Below are 20,900 nucleotides of genomic sequence, written 5' to 3'. Positions count from 1 at the left end.
TAACTTTGTGCAATACTTGCAGACAAGCAGGCACACAGCTTCTCAAAGGACTAGCATCTGAATTAGGTAAAGTTCACAACACTGGACAACGTTTTTATGAGGAATTTTGATAAAACAGCATTAAACAGTTTCCATAACATTAGCATTAACATTAGCTATTAGTGTTTACCCAGTAGCCACTTTAACCTGCCTTACCTGTTATCAAAGAGATAACGGCTAGCAGCTATAGCTAATAATAAAACAGCTGTCCGAGCTAGCAACTGGTAGTTTTTCCCATCTGTAGTTTTAATAGATAGTGTTAATTGTTAAGTAACACAATCTTTTGCGTCTAAAAACATTAGATTTCTCTTAAGTCTAATACTGAATTGAGAAAAGCCTATGGACAACTAGACAGAAACAACAAAAGACTACAATACCAACTATACTTAATCAACAGTGAAAAGCCACGAGAATTGTAACCCTAAAATATTGCTGTCTTTTTTGTTTTTTTGCAATACATCGGTGAACTTAAAAAATAGTGTTGTTGTTATTTATAATGTTGCACGTATTGTTTTAATCTTTTTTTTTAAAGATATCTCTTATTTTTTGTCATTTTCCATGTGGGGATTGTGGGGATCACTATTAAATTGAAGATTCTTGAAAAAGTATCTTGGCAACCCCAAGGTATAAATAAAATATAGAAAATAATAAAGTACTTAAATCAGTTTAAAGTGAATAATATTTAAAATGTAATGACAATGCTTTCAGCATTGAAAGAATACCCTTGGCCATCATCCTTTATTTAGGTCTTGGCTGGTAGTCGATACCTGCAGTACATCAGTGTAATATAACCTGCAGGTGAAAATCAGAGTATTTCCTAGAATAGTGATAACTTTACTTTTGTAATACATTACACTATTAGTGGAGGGCCACCGTACTTGCACATTTCACCAAATAGAGATGTACACTTTTATGGTAAAGCAGGATGTGAATCAAGTTTGCTTTCAAATGCTGGAACCAAGTACCAGGCACTGTTCACACAGCAGGACAAAAACCTTATTTCCCCTGTCTGTGACAATGTTATTGCTTCAATTGCCTATAGTTCCCAAAAGCCCTGACTGGACAAAGAAACAGACAAGATGTTCTTAAAGGCCTCCCTCTCTACTCCACACTGTTTGACCTTTCTGCTGATTTAGCATGTCCGTGTGGACAGCGTGCTTTGCTCCAAGAAAGAGACATACATCGCCCGAGTGGACGTTCATGTGCTCTCCAACCCATTCATTCAACGAGAAGAAATTACATTTTCCAATTGTCTGCGGCGATATGATGGAAGTACATTGGGGGCAAAAGGATGTGTGGAGAAACACAATCAGCACAGCACAGAGCCCACAAACATACCATCAAAGTGAATTTCATAGAAATAACATTTTCAAAGCACAATCAGAAACTTTTGACCTTTTGTGCCAGGTTTTGGAGGTTTGGGAAGTCTGGGTGTGTGCGCTAGGAGTTTGATCCTTGCTTTGTTTGTCATCCTCGAAGTTTCACATTTTTCCCTGGGGGCACAACATGGCTGCATTAATTACAGCTTTAATTGGGAAATATACAAGTATACTAAGTTATAAATATCTTAAATGCGCAGCAAATCTCTGCAGGGACAATATGTCCTCCTAGGAACATTATGCTGTAAACAAAGAAAAAAGAAACATTTAGATAAAAAAAGGAACATAATTTCCCCTTATTGTCTATATCTGGGAGCGCTAACATTCTTGAAGTATTCAACACTTACAAGACATAAATGTCGTACCTTTGGGAATTGGATTCTAGGCTTCTGGGGATTGCGTCGTAATTTTGTCATCTCATTATTGTCTATTTGCCAGTCTCATTTGATTTTTAGTCTGCACTGTAAAAATGTGCTATGATTAAAATATAGTTTGATTACAAATTATGATCCAATTTACTGGCTAAAAGGGATTTGGGATATGTAACCAAAAACTTAATTAGGAAAATTCCTCAAAAAAGTGGCAAAATGTAATTAACAGCTGTTGGACAATCGCAATTCAGCTGGAATTATTGGCAAGTCCACCAAGGACAAAAAGACTGGCGTCTAATTAGCTGAAATAGCAAGTCCTGTAGTCTTACCTGTGAAAGGAAGGGAAGTTCTGTTAAAATAACATGGAGCGAATGGCCTTGGAAGACTTCATGGGGATCGGAAGCTGTCACCTTCTCCACTGCTCACAATTTCAAATTCATAGTAATAGTAATAACTGCCACATATATGGGGCACAATTCAACATTGTTATTGTATAGCTATTGTAATAATTATACAATACAAACTTCCATCCTTTCAGTAACAAGGCTGGTTGGGTTTTGTGAGTGACATAGAAACTTTGGTGTATGTACTGTCTTTCCAAGTACAGCTGAGCTTCAGTACTGATTTCATTCAAAACTAACAAACTACCAAACAATATTGGCCAGGACACCTAGGCAGAATCTAAATTGTTCACAAATCATAAATGGAAAACAGACAGTGGCGCTGTCCTTGGTACTGAAGTAGTTCCTCTCAATACTACTGTAATACATTTGGAAGTTGTTAAGTTTCAAAATATGGTTTGCAATTGGGATAGAGTTCTAAAAATTGGCATTACTGATGCAAACTGTCTTCAGTACCTCAGAGAAGTCTTAAAGACACATGAAAAAGTGTATCACCCATGTGCGCACACTTTTTTTTCCAGTGGTTTCAGATTACTCAGCCTATCAACAAGCCAAAATATGCAGCAGTGCAGCAGCAAAGAGAGGGATGAAGAAGACTAGTAGCAACTAAATATGGCTATAAACAAATTGGCTTTACTGAGGAAAGAAATACCGTTAACACATTTGTGAGCACTCGAGAATGCATTCAGTGGATTACAGTGACTACTCCTGAATGTGTAAACATAGCTTTTGTTTGTTTGCAGGAAAATTAAACTGGCCACCTTTAAGAGGCACAATGTTCATTCCAAGAAGTGTGGCATGGTTGGATTTCCTCCTTTATGTCTGTGTGACCGTTCATTCATCCTGTATTGTATGCGGTCATATTGCGGTTACCTTTTACCTGATCCTACTCTATATGCAATTTGGCTGCCTAGTTCCTTTATGCATTGAGCTCCAGAATTTGAATAGTAGCAGAGTTCAAACTTGGAAAGCAGTGATATAAAATTTTAATTCATTCTTTATCAACATGTTGGAGTGCAAGCTCGGCCTTGTGTTTTGTCCAAATAGCTTTTAAAACTGATAACGAGGTTGCATTGTTTAGCAGTATTTAGCTAATCTGTAGCAGATGGTGTGGATATTGCATTGCGACAGTGCTTTTTAACTCATGTTTCGGTGTTAGCAGCTGAGCAGTAAGCTGTTACACAGTGTTTCCTCTGGCGAAAGCCTAAAAAATTAATAATCAGCTGTTGCTGGATGTCGTGCTCTACATTTAATACGTTAAGATTTTAGAGATTTAGAGTTAAATTGAAAGGTGGCTTAATACAGTGGCATGACATCATGCCTGCTGCATTTGAGTGTTTTACTGAATGAAGCAACTCCCTTTGCTGCAGTTATTATGCGTCTAAACATAGAGGTAATATGGTCCCTAGGATGAGAGATCAGTAACTCCTTGTGAATAAACCTGTCAATCTCTCATGGCACAAGCTAGTTGTTGTATCGCTTCTTTGCTGTCTGTCTGTGGTCATCTCACTCGCCCCATTCACGTCTTTGATTACTGTCCCAACCACTCTATTGCCTTTGTTGCCCCCCCAATTCGTCACGTTATCTCCCACCCATCCTTTTTCTTCCTTAACTTTTCGCTCTCTTTCTCATTCTCCACGCTTCCCTTGCTCTCACTTTATCGTAACCCCTCCATCTCCTCCTCCTCCTTTGCCCCGGTCTCATCAGGCAAACACAGAGAGTGATGCGCAAGCACCATCCCTCACATCTCCAATGAGTACCTTGTTATCATCTTGTCCCCACAGCGGCTTTCTGTCTGGCTCCGTCTCAGCTTGGATTCCGTCACTAATGGGACCGCATCATTTTCGACAGCTGCAATTCGTCAGTGTTGACAAACAAAGATGCGGTGCAGCTATGCGAACACAGCTCAAAGGGATTGTAGACTAATGCCTCAGTCTGATTTACACATTTACAAAGGGTATTTTTTTAAAAACAACATTCCTCTTTTTCCACATGACCTGTAAAGATCATATGCATTTATATTGCCTGTACTTTTTTAATTAAAGTAATGTCAGCCATGATCTCTGTGCCAGAGAAAATAATGCATGAAATATTAATTAGACCTCAGAGTGTAGTGGCATCAGACAGTTAGTCGTCAGTGTGCTCTATATGTATGAGCCTTAGATGTTTCAACGTGGCGCCTCAGGCTCTTTGCATCTGTTAAATAGGAGCTAAATGAAACTTCATGAAAGCCTAAACAATAGCACACGTTAGAGTTTGCCTCCATCTCTCAGCCCACTAATCGTCTCCACTGGGCCCTGCAGGGCAACAAGAAAGACTCTGAGACTTTGTATGCCAGTTGACCGCATCTCTAACTAAATGTACTTGTTTTTGTGAGTGTTGCTTTCATCTCTCTCTTATGTTCCAAAATCAAATCCACTGCACAAACAACAGTCTCTGTTTTTTCTGTTTGTTTGTTTCAGCTATTTAATTATGTTTGAAAAAAAGAAAAGCTACTCAAGGTTATTTTGTAAGATCAATGCATAGCCTGTATTAAAGTTCACATTTGTTTTCAGATATTTTAAAACACAATGCAGCAATACTAGCTACAATTTAAATTTAGCTGAGATTCCTTTCACCAGAGTGGCTATAAAGAAATCCCTCTCTAATGTGAATTTGTATTCAAGTGAGAAAATGTTCAAAAATCTTTGGTTTCTGCCATTTTTTTTATAACGAGGAGCACTTTTTTCTATGACACCTATCAATCTATGACTTGTGTCTATGTAACACACATCAGAAGTAACGACACTCTTTAAAGGAGCCTGAATTTAAGTGCATGCCAATACTACAGGATTGTTTGGTCTGTGATTTTTAGGTGATTGCTTGGCCACATTGTGTCATATTATATCATGACATCATAATATATTATAACATGATGTTATATTAAAGTGATAGAATGCTTTTATAAGGTGCTTTAGGGGCATAAACTCTACAAATGGACAATTTTGGTAGGTGGCTATGAGGTAACCAAATGATGATATAATATATCATGCCTAATTCATGTTTTATGGATATGAATTTGATGTTATTGTTATGAAATTAAAATGATACAATGATTTTTAAAATGTGATACAGATAAGAACCTTCAGGGACCCAGGATGTATCTGTGTGCCAAGTTTGATTTGCTTAGATTGGAAGAGTTTGCAGACAAAGAGACAGAGATTTTATATGCAGTTGTGTCTTTTGATCCAGTTTGTCTCAAAGATGAAGAGTTTATCTATATTTTATTATTCTTGCCATTAGATGTCAATTTGTATGTTATCTCTTAGATTGGATCTGCTGGAGAAAGGGATCCCCTCATGGTCATTATGGAAAGAGGGTTTACTGTAGAGAAACCACAGATTTTTTCAACATATCTAAGGACATCTGAATATAGTTTTTGGACAGACTTGCACAAATTGAAACCCAGAGTGCAAAATCCCTTTCTCTCCTCCAGACAGGTCGAAAGCCTGACTTGTTGAAAATTTTTGAACATTTTAAAATAGCCTTAAAGGTCAGACTGGCCAGGATGGTAGCACGAGTCAGAGCAAACATTTTAATTTCCTGTTGGTGGACATTAGGCAGCTCATGCAGCGAACTGAGGAGAGCTGTGTGCTGAGGCTTATCGTGTTTGAAGAGAGGCAGGTACACTGATCTGTGTTAATAATGTGGTGGTAAGAGCCATTCATCCAGCCAGCGGTTATGGCCTGCCAGTGTATTACCAGTGACATCACAGATCAGGCTGCATTTGGCTCCGCTTGGCCTGCTCTTATTAGAATAGACATCCTGCAGGAGACCCTGCTGGTCACATACACACTGCCCTTTATAGTATGGTCAAAGAGCATCAGTGAAAGCCTTACAGACAATTCTTTGTAGCTGTTATCAGATAACAGTCAGTATAACTAAATGTTTGGTATGTAGATTAGGCTTGCTTCAAATGGCTGTCTCTGGTAGCATAAAAACCAAGAGGGAAATGTGCGAACAGTCTAAGGAAAGATAGAAATATTCCCTTCGATATGTTTTGATTTATGCTTCGCAGTTGAGAAAGCTCCCTCTCATTTTCATTGAATGTTTTGATTGAATGATTTTTAACCACACTGTATTTTGGCCTGTTTATGCTTTAGTCATGGGATCGTGGGCTCATCTGTAATCTTATTTTAGTCAGGCATTGCAGGAAAATTTTAATTTATAGCTGGCTGGAAAAAAAATCTCTGAGTTTCTTGGAGTCTGAACAGAGCCAGCATGTTAAATATTTCAATAAACAAGTAGATTTTTAATATTTTATGGGCAGAACGATTGATATGAACTGAAACTGCTTTATGAAACATTAAAGGACCTGTGTCCATCTCAAGTATTCAGATTTGCATGGCTTTCTCAGAGCACTGCCAGTGCCATGGCCTTCTTTAGCTGCATTTAAGCCAGGATGCTGGAGAAATACATGCAGCGCTCTTGTGATTGTTAGCGCATTCATACATCATGGGAGGAGAAGAATTTGCTTAACAGGAATCTGTTCTCTCTCCCAGGCATTCTCCTTCTTTATCTCACTCCAAAACTCCTCTGATATGCGTTTCTCGCCCAACGCTGCTCTCTTTCACTGGGGTGAATACAGAAGAATAACACTGCATAAAATTTCAAAGGGTGAACAAAACACATCCAAAAGCGTGGGATGTGGCCAAGTGGAAAAAAAAATTCTCTGCAGGGTTAGGGAGTAGAAGGAGAGGGGTTTATCTTGTGTACTACCACATCTGTGCCTTTCCACAGAGAGTCAGCTTGTGAATTTTGGCTTGCTGCGTGTACTGCAGTACTGATTCACTCAGATAAAACAAGGTCTTCGCAAATGTGCAAATCCCAAACTTAATTACTATGAACCAAAATGGAAATGAACTCAATTATGAAGATATTGCCACATATTTACCTGTCAGTCTTTTTTGTATCTAATTAAATTCATTTCTTTGTTTTTTGCCACTGTTTCCCTACTTTATTTCCTTAGTAAATGGCACTAAAAATATGAGACGATACACTCAGGGAAAAAAATTAAGTTATTTTGTTAACAGAATTTTATTGCACATACAAAGTTGTTTGTAAATTAATGTAAATATTTATTTTCATTTACAAAGTTATCTTTGTTGATACATTCAAGATAATTTGACCTGCAGTCTTTTATTACTGGTGCTACTCATGATGATTAGTGAAAAATATACTTTGGAGGGCTCCCCAAATATTATTATGTTGTTGACTAGTTGCAGCAGTCATTATTTTATTTTTATTTTATTTTATTTTTTTTAACTTTTCATCAACCTGAGAAAAATGACAACATATTGAGCTGAGATTCTCTCCTGAGAATATTCTACTGGACTCCACATGCTCTTATTTTGAAATTCTAGTCACCCTTGCTTTCCTCTTGCTTTTTTTTACTCTGGAGATTTGGTGGATAATCTGCATAACACATATTAAATTGTGTTTGTTTATAAATAATCAATATTCATATGTATCATGTTGAAAAAACAATCTTGATATTTGTAAATTAAAAAAATTACACTTATTAATCATGTAAATTCCCTGCACCTGTCATAGACATCCGCATGACGTCCAAAAAAATTACCCAGTCAAAAGTGAAAATGTTGACCATCATATTGATGTCCAAATTGTGGACCTAGTCTGGATGTTTCATAGAATTGGTCGTGGACCCACGGACCCAATATAGAGATGATCTGCATGTTTATCTGACCTCCAATGTTTAGTGGGATTGGACAGTCAGCTGTTTTTGTCACTCCGTCATTTATTTGTCACACACTAAGCAATTAACTTATTTGCAAATGAGCACCTTGTGAACAGTACTGTTTAGTTTGGACACTGCTACCTCCACAAACTGAAACAGAGTCTGTGGAAAATAATGGCGTGTCAGTCTGTGGCCTCAGTTTGAAATACTTGCCTAAAGTTGATTCAACCTGCAACCTTGCTTCTTTTGTGTGAAAAAGGATAATGCATGATTATGGCCAAAATGGTTATAATGAATAATAAAAGTTCATAGCAAGGTACTCAACAGCTGGGAGATCCCTCTCTGGTTTGCTTCTGTGCTATATTTTGCATATAATGCAGGTAATTTTACTTTGAAAAAATATCACAAGGGGATAGCATAGGGTTTTTTCCTGTTTTTTCCTGAAGCCTTCATTACTCAACATTTTTAATGGAAATATATCTTTGGCCAAATGGTGATTTTGGTCCATCTCTGTGAGCTGGTCTGATATGCTGAGGTGCTGTGCAGGCTTAGTTTTATCGACGTCTGAGTTGATGCTGGAGGACTGACGTTATCAAACACTTGACTGTGTTTCTTGGCCTTTGTGCATTCGTCATATTGCTGTTAGCGATGGTAAGGAACATCATCATCAGGTGGTGTGGGACTGCTTTTGCATTTTGTTTCATAAGTGAAATTTATGATTGAGATTAAAATGTGATTATTGTACAGCCCTATTGTGAAGCATATGTTCGTTTTGGCTGTCATTGCTAAGTGAGCCAGGTTCGTTATTTTTTCTTTTTTCATTTGTGGCCTGGGGCTGTGGTATTATACATGCTCACACTGAGTTAACTGTGACACATTGAACAGAACAGAATCAAAAAATGTATATTTATGAGTTACACCTGTGTTAGTGGGAGTAAACTGTTAATATCTTATAGCAGATGCCGTAGACGGCACTGGTACAACAAGTCAGTATGACTTCTTCTTTAGAAAGATAAGTTCTGATTATCTGCTAGCTTTCAGAATTAATAGTTCATTCAAAGTGTGTCCTGAGACGCTCTACCAGTTTGCATTTATATTGTTTATACAGTAAGTCTGGATGACATGTGGTGGCTGAATATTGCTAATTTAGGTTATGATACCACTTGTAATGGAGAATTATGCATGGTAAGGACCTTTCTTTCCAGGCATAATTCATATATGATGAAAAAAATTGTCTGAGGATTTATTGATTTATCTTCCATAAAAGGTAAAACTACCAAAAAGAAATAAATGAAAATGAATGAAGGCAGGAAAGTTTAAAAATATGGTTGAATTCATATGGAATAGCCTTTCTTATTATGTGAATGTCAATCACAACAGAAAACTCAGAAACAACTGGAGATGTCACAATGCTTTATTATAATGCTTTTAATATTTTCTTCCTGTTTAGTTCTTGCACTGGTAAAGTATGTTGACCCTGAGAATGTCGATGTCAGACATGCCAACAATCTGGCCGATGGGAACGTTGGGATCGGGGATGGGAGTTAATGTTTCTGACTGTGGAGTAATTCCGAACGCAGTCCTATAATTAGGAAGAATTGCAAGAGGCGATTAAACAGAATTTGTTTCTGTGCAACACAATTACACTTAGTACATTTGACTTCAGATTGTGTTTTTGTTCAGGCTTACCTTCCATAGTGCATGACAGAGGAGTAATCATATCTAGTGTTGAGATTATCGGTGTCCATCTTGTCAAAATTGTTGAAATAACCTGTGGGAGAAAGACAAATAAATTAAAAAGACCAAGCATCAGAACAGTCTTATTTCAATTAGTCATCATTGAGGCTTTGAGAGTTTTACCTTTTATGATGTTTTGCCAGTTGACTCTGATGTACTGGTCGCGGTCGCTTCGAGTGTGTTCATGGTAGAAACCAAGTGCATGCAGCAACTCATGCTGGATGATACCATGCTGGACACAGCCAAACCTCTGCAGTGACACCACCTGCTTGTCTCCAACACGACCCAGCAAAGAGAAACAGCTAAAAATGTAAACAGTACAAGAAGCCAGAGATGATCGTCAGAGGAAGACAGCTGACATTAGTCTGATGTTTAACATGTATCGAGTGAAAGTTTGAACAACTAAGGAAAAAAAAGTTGAACTGAAAAAGTAACTTTCCACTGTTTGACAAACATGGCAATACAGTTTAAAATTGTTTTTAAAGTTTTTAGTGTTACACCAAATTGTATATTACTCTTTTACGCTGTGCCTGACTCTGCACGGATCGGCTGGTTTGTGCCTCTTCCTTACTTTTGTTACAAATGCTGATACAACATATTGGCAAATAGCTAATACTACAAAGTTATGTTTAGAATTGCCATAAATGTTCACAATATTTGTTTCTTCTACCAATATGCATTATGCAGTAGCTGTAAAAATGAAGGGATTATTTATGTAAAGTTTCAAGTCTGATGTAAGAACAGTAATTTATCCTAAATTTAGACACAGTGTATCTATTTTTATTTAGCTGAAACCACAGTGATTGCTAACCTCAACCAGATGGTTTTATTGCTTAACAAGCCAAAGTGTGGGACTGTATGAGAACTCTCATCTGGTAATGAAACTGTTCCCAACTTTACAACATCTCCTTTACACAAATTATTTAAATGAACATACTTAAAAAAATAAATTATTTACTGTTTGTTTTTTCAATTTCACTGCATATGCAGTCATTTTCTGTGATTTCCATGCAGTGTATTTTGTTTCAAGTAGTGCTGTAGTAAATAACTTACCCATATTTTGGTTCAATACTTAGGTACGCGGTCTCTGACGTCCATGGAATGAAGCGAACACAGGTTGCTGTTTCAAAGCCCTTCATGGCATCTAAAATGGTCTTCTTCTCACCATTATCTACAGTTGTGAATAACTTAATCAGTGACGTAAGTGTTTTACTAGATGAATGTTTGTGCTGTAACATGCACCACAGTTAAACCCACCATATTTATCACTTAGAATGTAAGGAACGTCAACAGTCCCAGATGTGAGAGACTTTGGCCATCGACAGGAGTATTGCTTATTTGCGCACTTCAAAGCATTTCTGGTTCTTGGAATGAGTATGTCTCCTTCCACCAGAAAATCTGTAGATCCTATTGAAATAAATGATAGAATGACTTTTCATTCTATCATTTGACACTGATAATGAGACAAGGTATTCCCCCCCCTCTTGTAATATAATGACTAAAGACTCACCATTGTTCATTCTGAGGATGGTTGTGGTAATGTCCTCCCCAGAGATCTCTATGAATGCAAGAAAATCAGAAGTCATACAGCTTTGTTGTTACAATGAGAAAAGTGACAATGTGACACAGTTAGTTATACAGAGCTGCAAAGAGATGAACCAAGATTTGTTCATTTACCATTCTGACCAGCATGATCCTGTGAACAGAAGATAGAAACAAATTTCACTTGTATTGTAATTAATGTTGTTGGATTTAATGTGTTGAATGCTACGTTACAGATAAAGATAATCACCAATGTTATGGGAGATGCATCATGTGGTAAATGCAGTATTAACAAGCAATTCTACTTTTTAATTAATTAATTACATGGTCATGATGAGCATTACAGAGGCCCAGAAGCAGCAGCAGAAGAAGAGAAACTGTTGTTGTCAGGTCCATTTTGGTCCAAAGATGCTGATCGTCAAGGTGTCACTTCAGGAACTTCACTTGTCTTCCAACGAAGTGATGCTAAAACCCAGTCGGGGATGAACTTATATGCAAGGTGTCCAGGTGTGTCTGTGTACCGAGATTAGTGATAGGGGTTCAGAAGGCTTTGCCTTAGACACATAGCTGCCCTGTCCAGCATTTCCCACTGTTTCCACACTAATACTTTTATTCTGGGGGGATTAGAGTGACCACAGGCTGGTGTCAACTTGCTTAGCATAAGGCTTTTTTAACCAGCAGGAGATTGTCTTGGGAGATGTGACCCTGCCCCAAAGCATTATCTTAAAAATAACAAATATAACAGTGGAATCATGCAATGTAAAGAGTTTGCAGGCGTTGCCTTTAAGTAGTATTTTTTTAAACCATTAATAACCTGATTGCAAACAGGCTGGGGTATGTTTGTGTAGAAGTCGCACTACATAGACAATTGAAGAGCGTCTGTGAGTCAGGGGATGTCAGGATTGTGTAGTTGTTCACCACCTTCAACAGAAGCTGAAATGGGTTTTGATCTCTATCTTCTTTTGCAGCAAAAATATATTCCAGAGAATAATTTTTATGATAGTTGCACCGCTGTTTTAAACAAATATTTTAGTAAGTTTTAAAAATAGTATTTAGAGATCAGTTCAACTAAAATGTGCAGCTTTTGACAGATTAACATGAAAATAGAACCACTATTATAATGTTAATAGAAATATGGTGCAGTGAAAGGTGTGCTGTTTTTTTTTGTAGAGGGGGAGATGTACTGCAGCTTAGGGATGTTAAACTCATTTCACATTGGGACAAGTGAAATTCATCTTTCTGTCGGTGTAAAGAACGTATTTAAACCTCAAGATACTTTAATATAACAAAAAGCAGTTTCATTTTTTTTTCTTAATGATAAGCAAATGCTGCTGTTGTTAATGAACGAAATCTGTTTTCAGAGTCTTTGGGCTAAAATCATAAGAAACAAAAGTGTAAAATTACAGAAAAAGTCCTGGTAGCTCATTGGCCAGATTGTCCTTTCATCATAAAGCAGAATGTTTTTGTTAATTCCCAGAAAAGGTCCTATTTAATTTATGTATTTATTTTGTCAAAAAAACAAATCAAAACAAGCAAAAAAAAACCCAAAAAACCCAGACATTTATTTTGTCATCTGTGAAAAAAACAGGACCTTTTCGGAACTTTACTTCATTACTTTGCTCCATAAGAAGGGAGGTCTTTATCATTAGGACAAGCTGTAAAATTTAGGAAAATACAGCCCAAAGTTTATGTCCTTCTTCACATTTTCCAAAGGCAGAGGGCTTACTATTGGTCCAGTACCTTATATTTGACACCTCTACTGTAGATGAATACTGAGTAACATCCGCTGTGGTTAGTTGAGCTCTCTGAAAACATATTTATTTGTTTTGTGGGCAGCACAGTGGTGCAGTGGTAAGCACTGTAGTCTCACAGCAAGAAGATCCTGTGTTTGAATCTGTTGGGTGGCTGGGGCCTCTCTGCGTGAACTTTAAACATTATCCCTGTGCCTAAATGCCAGGTATGAAGACTTCCTCCCACAGTCCAAAGGTGTGCATGTGAGGCCACTTGGTAATTTTAAACAGGATGTGGGTGTGAATATCAGTGTGAACGGTTGTCTTACACTGTGTGTTAGGCCTCTAATAGAAATCAGTTCCCATAGAATCATACATCAAAATGTCCAGTGTTATACCAGCAAAAGCGGAACCACAGGTCTTTATGTCTAATGCCTTCGGCTGCAACAAACAATTCATAACTCACCCATTTAAGCTCTATTAAAGTTTGCAATTTGATAGGGAGAAGCTAACACAGGCAGTTGTAGCTGCATGCTAGTAAGTGCTAGACATCACATCAGCTGAATCTGAATCACTAGCTTAAACCTTGCAGTTATCAGGAAAACAAACTTGTTCAAAAACATGAGAAAATATTTGAACATGGCTTATTCAACTTACTCAACTTAGGTAAATGAATGTTTTCTTCTTTTTGTTCATCAACAGCATTTCCAGGCACTATTATAGGAGCTACAGTAAAAATAAAAATAAATATAATTTCATAATTTTGATATCAAAAGGTAACAAAGGTATTGGTGCATGGTTTATTGTACAGCCCATCCAAGAAGTCTGAGACATATAATCTGGGAAATTCTTGCATTTTATTTTTTGGTTACTTTCCGGTAATTGCCGGTTTCTTAGATGACTAAACAAAACAAAACAGAAAAAAAGAAGCTGATGACCAAAACAGCAAAAGTGAAAATTCAAGTTAGTTTCCAAACCAACACATTGGTTATCATCATGCATTTGAATAAACCAAGCATATTTTTCATTAATCTGTTAATTCTATAGTAATAGATAGTTAACAGGTTGAATAGGTTTGATTTATAAACAGCACAGGACAGCTTCATCTTAACTAGTGACAAGTCAGTGTTTTCTAAATTTTGAGGAAAATAAAAAGAATGAAAAGCAGCTGTACAGAAAGCAAACGTCTGATGTAATTAAATAAGCCACATTACATATTAACTGGAGAGGATTGCATTTGTATACGTTTTACACAGGTTTTGGTACAATATACAGCATCAGAATAGAAGTGAAACTCTTATTCTTGCCAGTCAAGAAAAAATGAATCAATTCTCTTGATTTCGCTTCTCCAGTGTAAGAAAAGTGTTTTCTTGATTTTGGTTTTACATTATTCCAAAAACAGATTCTGAACTCCAATTTAGACCGGAGGAATTTAAACATGTTTTTCTTCCAGTTTATTGACAAATGCAACAGTCCATGGATCCAGCTCTAAATAATAAGTCAATTTTTTTTTTTTATTTCACTTTGACTTCATCATTTCTGGGAGGTGTAGTAGTAAATGGAAGAAGTGGACAAAAAGAGAACTTCTGGCACCTTGTTCCTGAACACCAAACAGCAGTGATGACATATCCAAGCCCAACACTGATGTGGTCCTGTGCTGTACATCACAATGATGTGACATTTATTATCAGTGGGGAAAAATTACACTGTGTGTGTTAGAGAGAAATGGTGCTGCAAACTCTGGCATCTGTTTATGTGTACTTCAAATTCAACGTATTTGTATATTTTCCAATGTTTGCATGAAGCATTTTGAACATATATAAGTACTTTTCTGTGTATATGTGCCACCTGGATATCAATGCCTGTCCACTTCGGGGGATCTACCTGGGTACACAGGTAATCCAATTTGATCTTTTACTTCACACATCTGCACTTGGCAGAGAATAACCTTTAGAAAACGTAAGCTTTAAGACTTTTCCAGCATCACATTTAGCTTTATTCATTTCCCATAAGAAGTCAAACTAGCAAAATAAAATAAATTCAACCAAGTTTAACAATATGTGATATGGAATAGCCTTTCTTATTATGTGAATGTCAATCACAACACAAAACTCAGAAACAACTGGAGATGTCACAATGCTTTATTATAATGCTTTTAATATTTTCTTCCTGTTTAGTTCTTGCACTGGTAAAGTATGTTGACCCTGAGAATGTCGATGTCAGACATGCCAACAATCTGGCCGATGGGAACGTTGGGATCGGGGATGGGAGTTAATGTTTCTGACTGTGGAGTAATTCCGAACGCAGTCCTATAATTAGGAAGAATTGCAAGAGGCGATTAAACAGAATTTGTTTCTGTGCAACACAATTACACTTAGTACATTTGACTTCAGATTGTGTTTTTGTTCAGGCTTACCTTCCATAGTGCATGACAGAGGAGTAAGCATATCTAGTGTTGAGATTATCGGTGTCCATCTTGTCAAAATTGTTGAAAAAATCTGTGGGAGAAAGACAAATAAATTAAAAAGACAAAGCAACAGAACAGTCTTATTTCAATTAGTCATCATTGAGGCTTTGAGAGTTTTACATTTTATGATGTTTTGCCAGTTGACTCTGATGTACTGGTCGCGGTCGCTTCGAGTGTGTTCATGGTAGAAACCAAGTGCATGCAGCAACTCATGCTGGATGATACCATGCTGGACACAGCCAAACCTCTGCAGTGACACCACCTGCTTGTCTCCAACACGACCCAGCAAAGAGGAACAGCTAAAAATGTAAACAGTATAAGAAGCCAGAGATGATCGTCAGAGGAAGACAGCTGACATTAGTCTGATGTTTAACATGTATCGAGTGAAACTTTGACCAAATCTGATCTGATAGTTAAATGAAACTGTTCTCAACTTTACAACATCTCCTTTACACAAATTATTTAAATGAACATACTTAAGAAAATAAATTATTTACTGTTTGTTTTTTCACTGCATATGCAGTCATTTTCTGTGATTTCCATGCAGTGTATTTTGTTTCAAGTAGTGCTGTAGTAAATAACTTACCCATATTTTGGTTCAATACTTAGGTACGCGGTCTCTGTTCTGCGTGGAATGAAGCGAACACAGGTTGCTGTTTCAAAGCCCTTCATGGCATCTAAAATGGTCTTCTTCTCACCATTATCTACAGTTGTGAATAACTTAATCAGTGACGTAAGTGTTTTACTAGATGAATGTTTGTGCTGTAACATGCACCACAGTTAAACCCACCATATTTATCACTTAGAATGTAAGGAACGTCAACAGTCCCAGATGTGAAAGACTTTGGCCATCGACAGGAGTATTGCTTATTTGCGCACTTCAAAGCATTTCTGGTTCTTGGAATGAGTATGTCTCCTTCCACCAGAAAATCTGTAGATCCTATTGAAATAAATGATAGAATGACTTTTCATTCTGTCATTTGACACTGATAATGAGACAAGGTATTCCCCCCCCCCTCTTGTAATATAATGACTAAAGACTCACCATTGTTCATTCTGAGGATGGTTGTGGTAATGTCCTCCCCAGAGATCTCTATGAATGCAAGAAAATCAGAAGTCATGCAGCTTTGTTGTTACAATGAGAAAAGTGACAACATGACACAGTTAGTTATACAGAGCTGCAAAGAGATGAACCAAGATTTGTTCATTTACCATTCTGACCAGCATGATCCTGTGAACAGAAGATAGAAACAAATTTCACTTGTATTGTAATTAATGTTGTTGGATTTAATGTGTTGAATGCTACGTTACAGATAAAGATAATCACCAATGTTATGGGAGATGCATCATGTGGTAAATGCAGTATTAACAAGCAATTTTACTTTTTAATTAATTAATTACATGGTCATGATGAGCATTACAGAGGCCCAGAAGCAGCAGCAGAAGAAGAGAAACTGTTGTTGTCAGGTCCATTTTGGTCCGAAGATGCTGATCGTCAAGGTGTCACTTCAGGAACTTCACTTGTCTTCCAACGAAGTGATGCTAAAACCCAGTCAGGTGTGAGCTTATATGCAAGGTGTCCAGGTGTGTCTGTGTACAGAGATTAATGGTAGGGGTTCAGAAGGCTTTGCCTTAGACACATAGCTGCCCTGTCCAGCATTTCCCACTGTTTCCACACTGATAATTTTATTCTGGGGGGATTATAGTGACCACAGGCTGGTGTCGACTTGCTTAGCATAAGGCTTTTTTAACCAGCAGGAGATTGTCTTGGGAAAATACAGCCCAAAGTTTATGCCCCAAAGCAATATCTGAAAAATGACAAATATAACAGTGGATTCATACAATGTAAACACTTTGAAGGCGCTGCCTTTACGTTTTTTAAACCTTTAATAACCTGGCTGCAAACAGGCTGCGGTGTGTGTGTTTAGAAGTAGAGCTACTAGTAGAGCGTCTGTGAGTCAGGTAAAGTCTTTACCTGTACTTGTTCACCACCTTCAACAGAAGCTGAATTGCATTTTGATCTCTATCTTCTTTTGCAGCAATAATATATTCCAGAGAATAATTTATAATAATAAATGTATGACAGTTACACCCCTGATTTGATAAATGTTTTCGTAAGTTTTAAGAACAGTAATTACACATCAGTTTGACTAAAATGTGCGCTTTTTGACAGATTGGTTAATGTTAATGGGAATATAGAACTGTAAAAAGTGCATTGTTTATGCTGCAGAGGGAGAGATATACTGGACATGAATGCTTAGTAACATCAGCCGTGGGAGGTTGAGCTCTATGAAAACATATATATTTGTCTTGTAGGCAGCACAGTGGTGCAATGTTGAGCATTGCAGCCTCCCGGCAAAACGATCCTGTGTTTACATCTGTTGGCTTTGCTGGGCCTTTCTGTGTGAAGTTTACATGTTCTCACTTACATGTGCCTAAATAATAATAATAATAATAATAATAATAATAATAATAATAATAATAATAATAATAATAATAATAATGGATACTTTATTGATCCCCATGGGGAAATTACTTGTTTTTCTCTGCATTTGACCCATTCACTCTGTGAAGCAGTGGGCAGCCCACTAAGCAGGCGCCCGGGGAGCAGTGTGTAGGGACGGTACCTTGCTCAGGGGTACCTCAGGTATTAAGAGTTCCTCCCACAGTTGAAAGGCATGCATGTTATGTCACCTGGTGATTCCTGTCCCAAACGGTCATGGCAGATATCCATGTTATTCCTGGTAAAAGGGATTTTTTGTTTCCACTCTCACCAGTGCTCTTGCTCATAGGGGGTCATGTGATTGTTGGGGTTTTCTCTTTTTTCTCTTTATTTTTGTTTACCTTACAATATAAAGCAGCCAATGTTTTTGTGATTTAGCGCAATATAAATATAGTTGAATTGAGTTGAATTGAATTTAAAAAGGCTATGGCTGAGAATATCAGTGGGAATGGTTGTCTGTCATTCTGTGTTAGCCCTGTGAGAAGTGATCTGTCCAGAGTATACCCCACCTTTTGGCCTGTGACAGCCATCATGCCCCAATTGAGAAAGCAGTTAAGACAATGCATGGATGAGCATTTATTTGCTGGTTCAGGTTCTTCTATTTACACTTCAAGAAAAATCTTGGTTATACCATCTTCTAATATCACTATTTCTTAGATTAATTGTATGAATTTTGAGTAAAGGCAATCAAGTGTAATTTTGAAATAAAAACCATGATTATTACTTGATTTCTGTTTGCTGAGGAAACAGAAATCAGATGATTATTGCTTTAGTTTGGAGCTACATTGCTGTAACCACCTACGATGCAGTTTTTTTCCTTCCACACAGAACACCCTATTTATGCCAAAAGAGCAGCTCATTTTACTGCTGGTATCAGAACAAAGCTCCTTTTTGTTTTAACCCCCTATGAGGTTGATCACTAATAACTTAAGTGCTACACATTCCATCAGTCCATTTCATAATAAAATGCACATTTGCTTTTTTATTTTATTCTGGCTGTAACTGGTTGTTGTGTTAAAATGTGTTGTTTCAAATAATATCATTTCTTCAATTACTCGCTATAATTTCCTGTATTCATTAATCAAGCTCTTCTGGCACAACAGTGATTATCTCATGAAGTCTGGGCCTTGTTTATCAGACTACAATGAGCAAAAAAAACTATTTTCTAAAACCTCAGAATGCAGAAATGAATTGTTTAGCGCAAGAGTATTTACATTTATTAAATCCTCACTAATAGATCATCATCCTCCAGACTGTTGTTTACAGGAAAGAAGAGGTACTGTCTAGCTTTCTGGCGCCATAAACCGTTTCAGGGTCTGATTTTGCATGACAGGACTGGCGCTTTTGAAGAGATTCCATCACAGCAACCTTTAAATGACGTGGTCCTCTGCTGTACATCACAATAATGTGGCATTTATTATCAGTGAGGGAAAATTACACGGTGTGTGTGTTAGAGAGAAACTGTGCTACAAACTCGAGCTTCTGTTTTATGTGTGAACTCCATGTACGTCAAATTCAATGTATTTGTATATTTTCCAATGTTTGCATGAAGCATTTTGAACACGTGCGTCTTGGTGTGTATGTGCCAGCTACATGCCTGTGCCTGTCCACTTGGAGGATCCGCGTGGGTGCACAGGTAATCCAATTTGAGTTTTGGAGTCAAAGCACAGCACGAGTAATGTTCAATGATGTATGACCCATCCATTCGGTTGAGCTTTATTTCTAATGCTTTGCAACTGCAAGAAGAGGTAGATCTCATTCAGCTGGATGTCAGCCTAGTGGAGCCCACAAAAAAATCTGCTTTTCTTTCTTTGTTTTTACACATCTGCAGTTTTCTTAGGTGGAGAATAACCTTCAGAAAACCCAAAGCTGTAAATTCTTTCCAGCATCATATTTAGCTTTATTTTATTTCTCGGTGGCATAGTTTTTGTTAAATTGTGACATGTTATTTTTATGTTACTTTGCACTAATTAGCACTATCATTTTTTAAATAAGGTTTTATAAGATAAATTTTGAGTGTGCACCCCCCCACCCCAATTGATGACCATCATGGTAGAACTGAAACTTCAAAATGTTATTTCACAAATCATCACAATTTTTGGGGGTGGGAGTTAATGTTTCTGACTGTGGAGTAATTCCGAAGGCAGTCCTATAATTAGGAAGAATTGCAAAACCCGATTAATTAGAATATATTTCTGTGAAAGAGATTTACATTTAATACATTTGACTTAAGATTGTGTTTTTGTTGAGCCTTACCTTCCATAGTGCATGACAGAGGAGTAATCATATTTAGTGTTGAGATTGTAAGAGTCCTTCTTATAGAAGTCAATGTAATAATCTGTAGAAGAAACACCAATAAATTGAAAAGATTAAGCAATGAATCCGATTTCAATTAATCATCATTTGAGATTTTTACCTTTTATGATGTTTTGCCAGTTGACTCTGATGTACTGGTCGCGGTCGCTTCGAGTGTGTTCATGGTAGAAACCAAGTGCATGCAGCAACTCTGGGTGATGCCATGCTGGACGCAGCCAAACCTCTGCAGTGACACCACCTGCATTTCTCCGATACGACCCAGCAAAGAGGAACAGCTAAAAATGTAAACAGTAAACAAAAGTAGAGAAAATAATGTATAGAAGGCAGTGAAATTTGTCTTATCATCCAGTCTGTGAATGCTTCTTTACTATTAGCTAGTGATAAGGAATATTCTAACAGACTACATGGTTGCTGTAGTACTTGGAAAAATTAAAGCGTTATAGTTTATAATTTGCAGTACTTTTAGACAAAATCTATTTATTTACATGTGACTGAAACTACAATATTCCTATCTTCTTTGGGCATTTCATGTTTTTCAGGAGGAGTATATCTCCTTCCACCAGAAACTCTGTCGATCCTATAAAAATACACGAAAGAATGACTTTTTAGGCAATTGACAAAATAAGAAAGCGCTGTTTTTCTCCAATATAATGATTGGATACTCACCATTGTTCATCC

General features: G+C 37.2%; 3 protein-coding genes across 7 annotated transcripts in view; 1 reads left to right on the top strand and 2 right to left on the bottom strand.

Annotated features, from left to right (window-relative positions):
• The window catches only part of LOC309688687 (MAM domain-containing glycosylphosphatidylinositol anchor protein 2), a 201,327-nt gene that overhangs the window by 32,035 nt on the left and 148,392 nt on the right, over positions 1 to 20,900 (top strand). The gene's annotated exons all lie outside the window — the stretch shown is intronic.
• LOC309689707 (low choriolytic enzyme-like) lies at positions 9,323 to 11,602 on the bottom strand (the record flags this gene model as incomplete). Its single annotated transcript, XM_082506325.1, has 7 exons — positions 9,323 to 9,509; positions 9,617 to 9,698; positions 9,788 to 10,005; positions 10,718 to 10,835; positions 10,922 to 11,071; positions 11,175 to 11,211; positions 11,531 to 11,602. The coding sequence occupies 7 exons, from the start codon at positions 11,600 to 11,602 to the stop codon at positions 9,374 to 9,376; spliced, it is 813 nt and encodes a 270-aa protein (XP_082362451.1). The 3' UTR covers positions 9,323 to 9,373.
• Positions 15,065 to 20,492, bottom strand: LOC309688700 (low choriolytic enzyme-like). Its single transcript, XM_082504604.1, has 10 exons — positions 20,323 to 20,492; positions 20,163 to 20,244; positions 16,805 to 16,993; positions 16,616 to 16,634; positions 16,449 to 16,496; positions 16,194 to 16,343; positions 15,990 to 16,107; positions 15,524 to 15,702; positions 15,353 to 15,434; positions 15,065 to 15,245 (listed from the first exon to the last, which is right to left on the bottom strand). The coding sequence occupies exons 3-10, from the start codon at positions 16,874 to 16,876 to the stop codon at positions 15,110 to 15,112; spliced, it is 804 nt and encodes a 267-aa protein (XP_082360730.1). The 5' UTR covers positions 16,877 to 16,993; positions 20,163 to 20,244; positions 20,323 to 20,492; the 3' UTR covers positions 15,065 to 15,109.

This window comes from Aulonocara stuartgranti (assembly GCF_965226115.1).
Source record: "Aulonocara stuartgranti genome assembly, chromosome: 15".
In the NCBI taxonomy this organism is placed as follows: Eukaryota; Metazoa; Chordata; class Actinopteri; order Cichliformes; family Cichlidae; genus Aulonocara; species Aulonocara stuartgranti.
The sequence above is the reverse complement of the archived record's forward strand: the minus strand, read 5'-3'. Positions and strand labels throughout refer to the sequence as shown.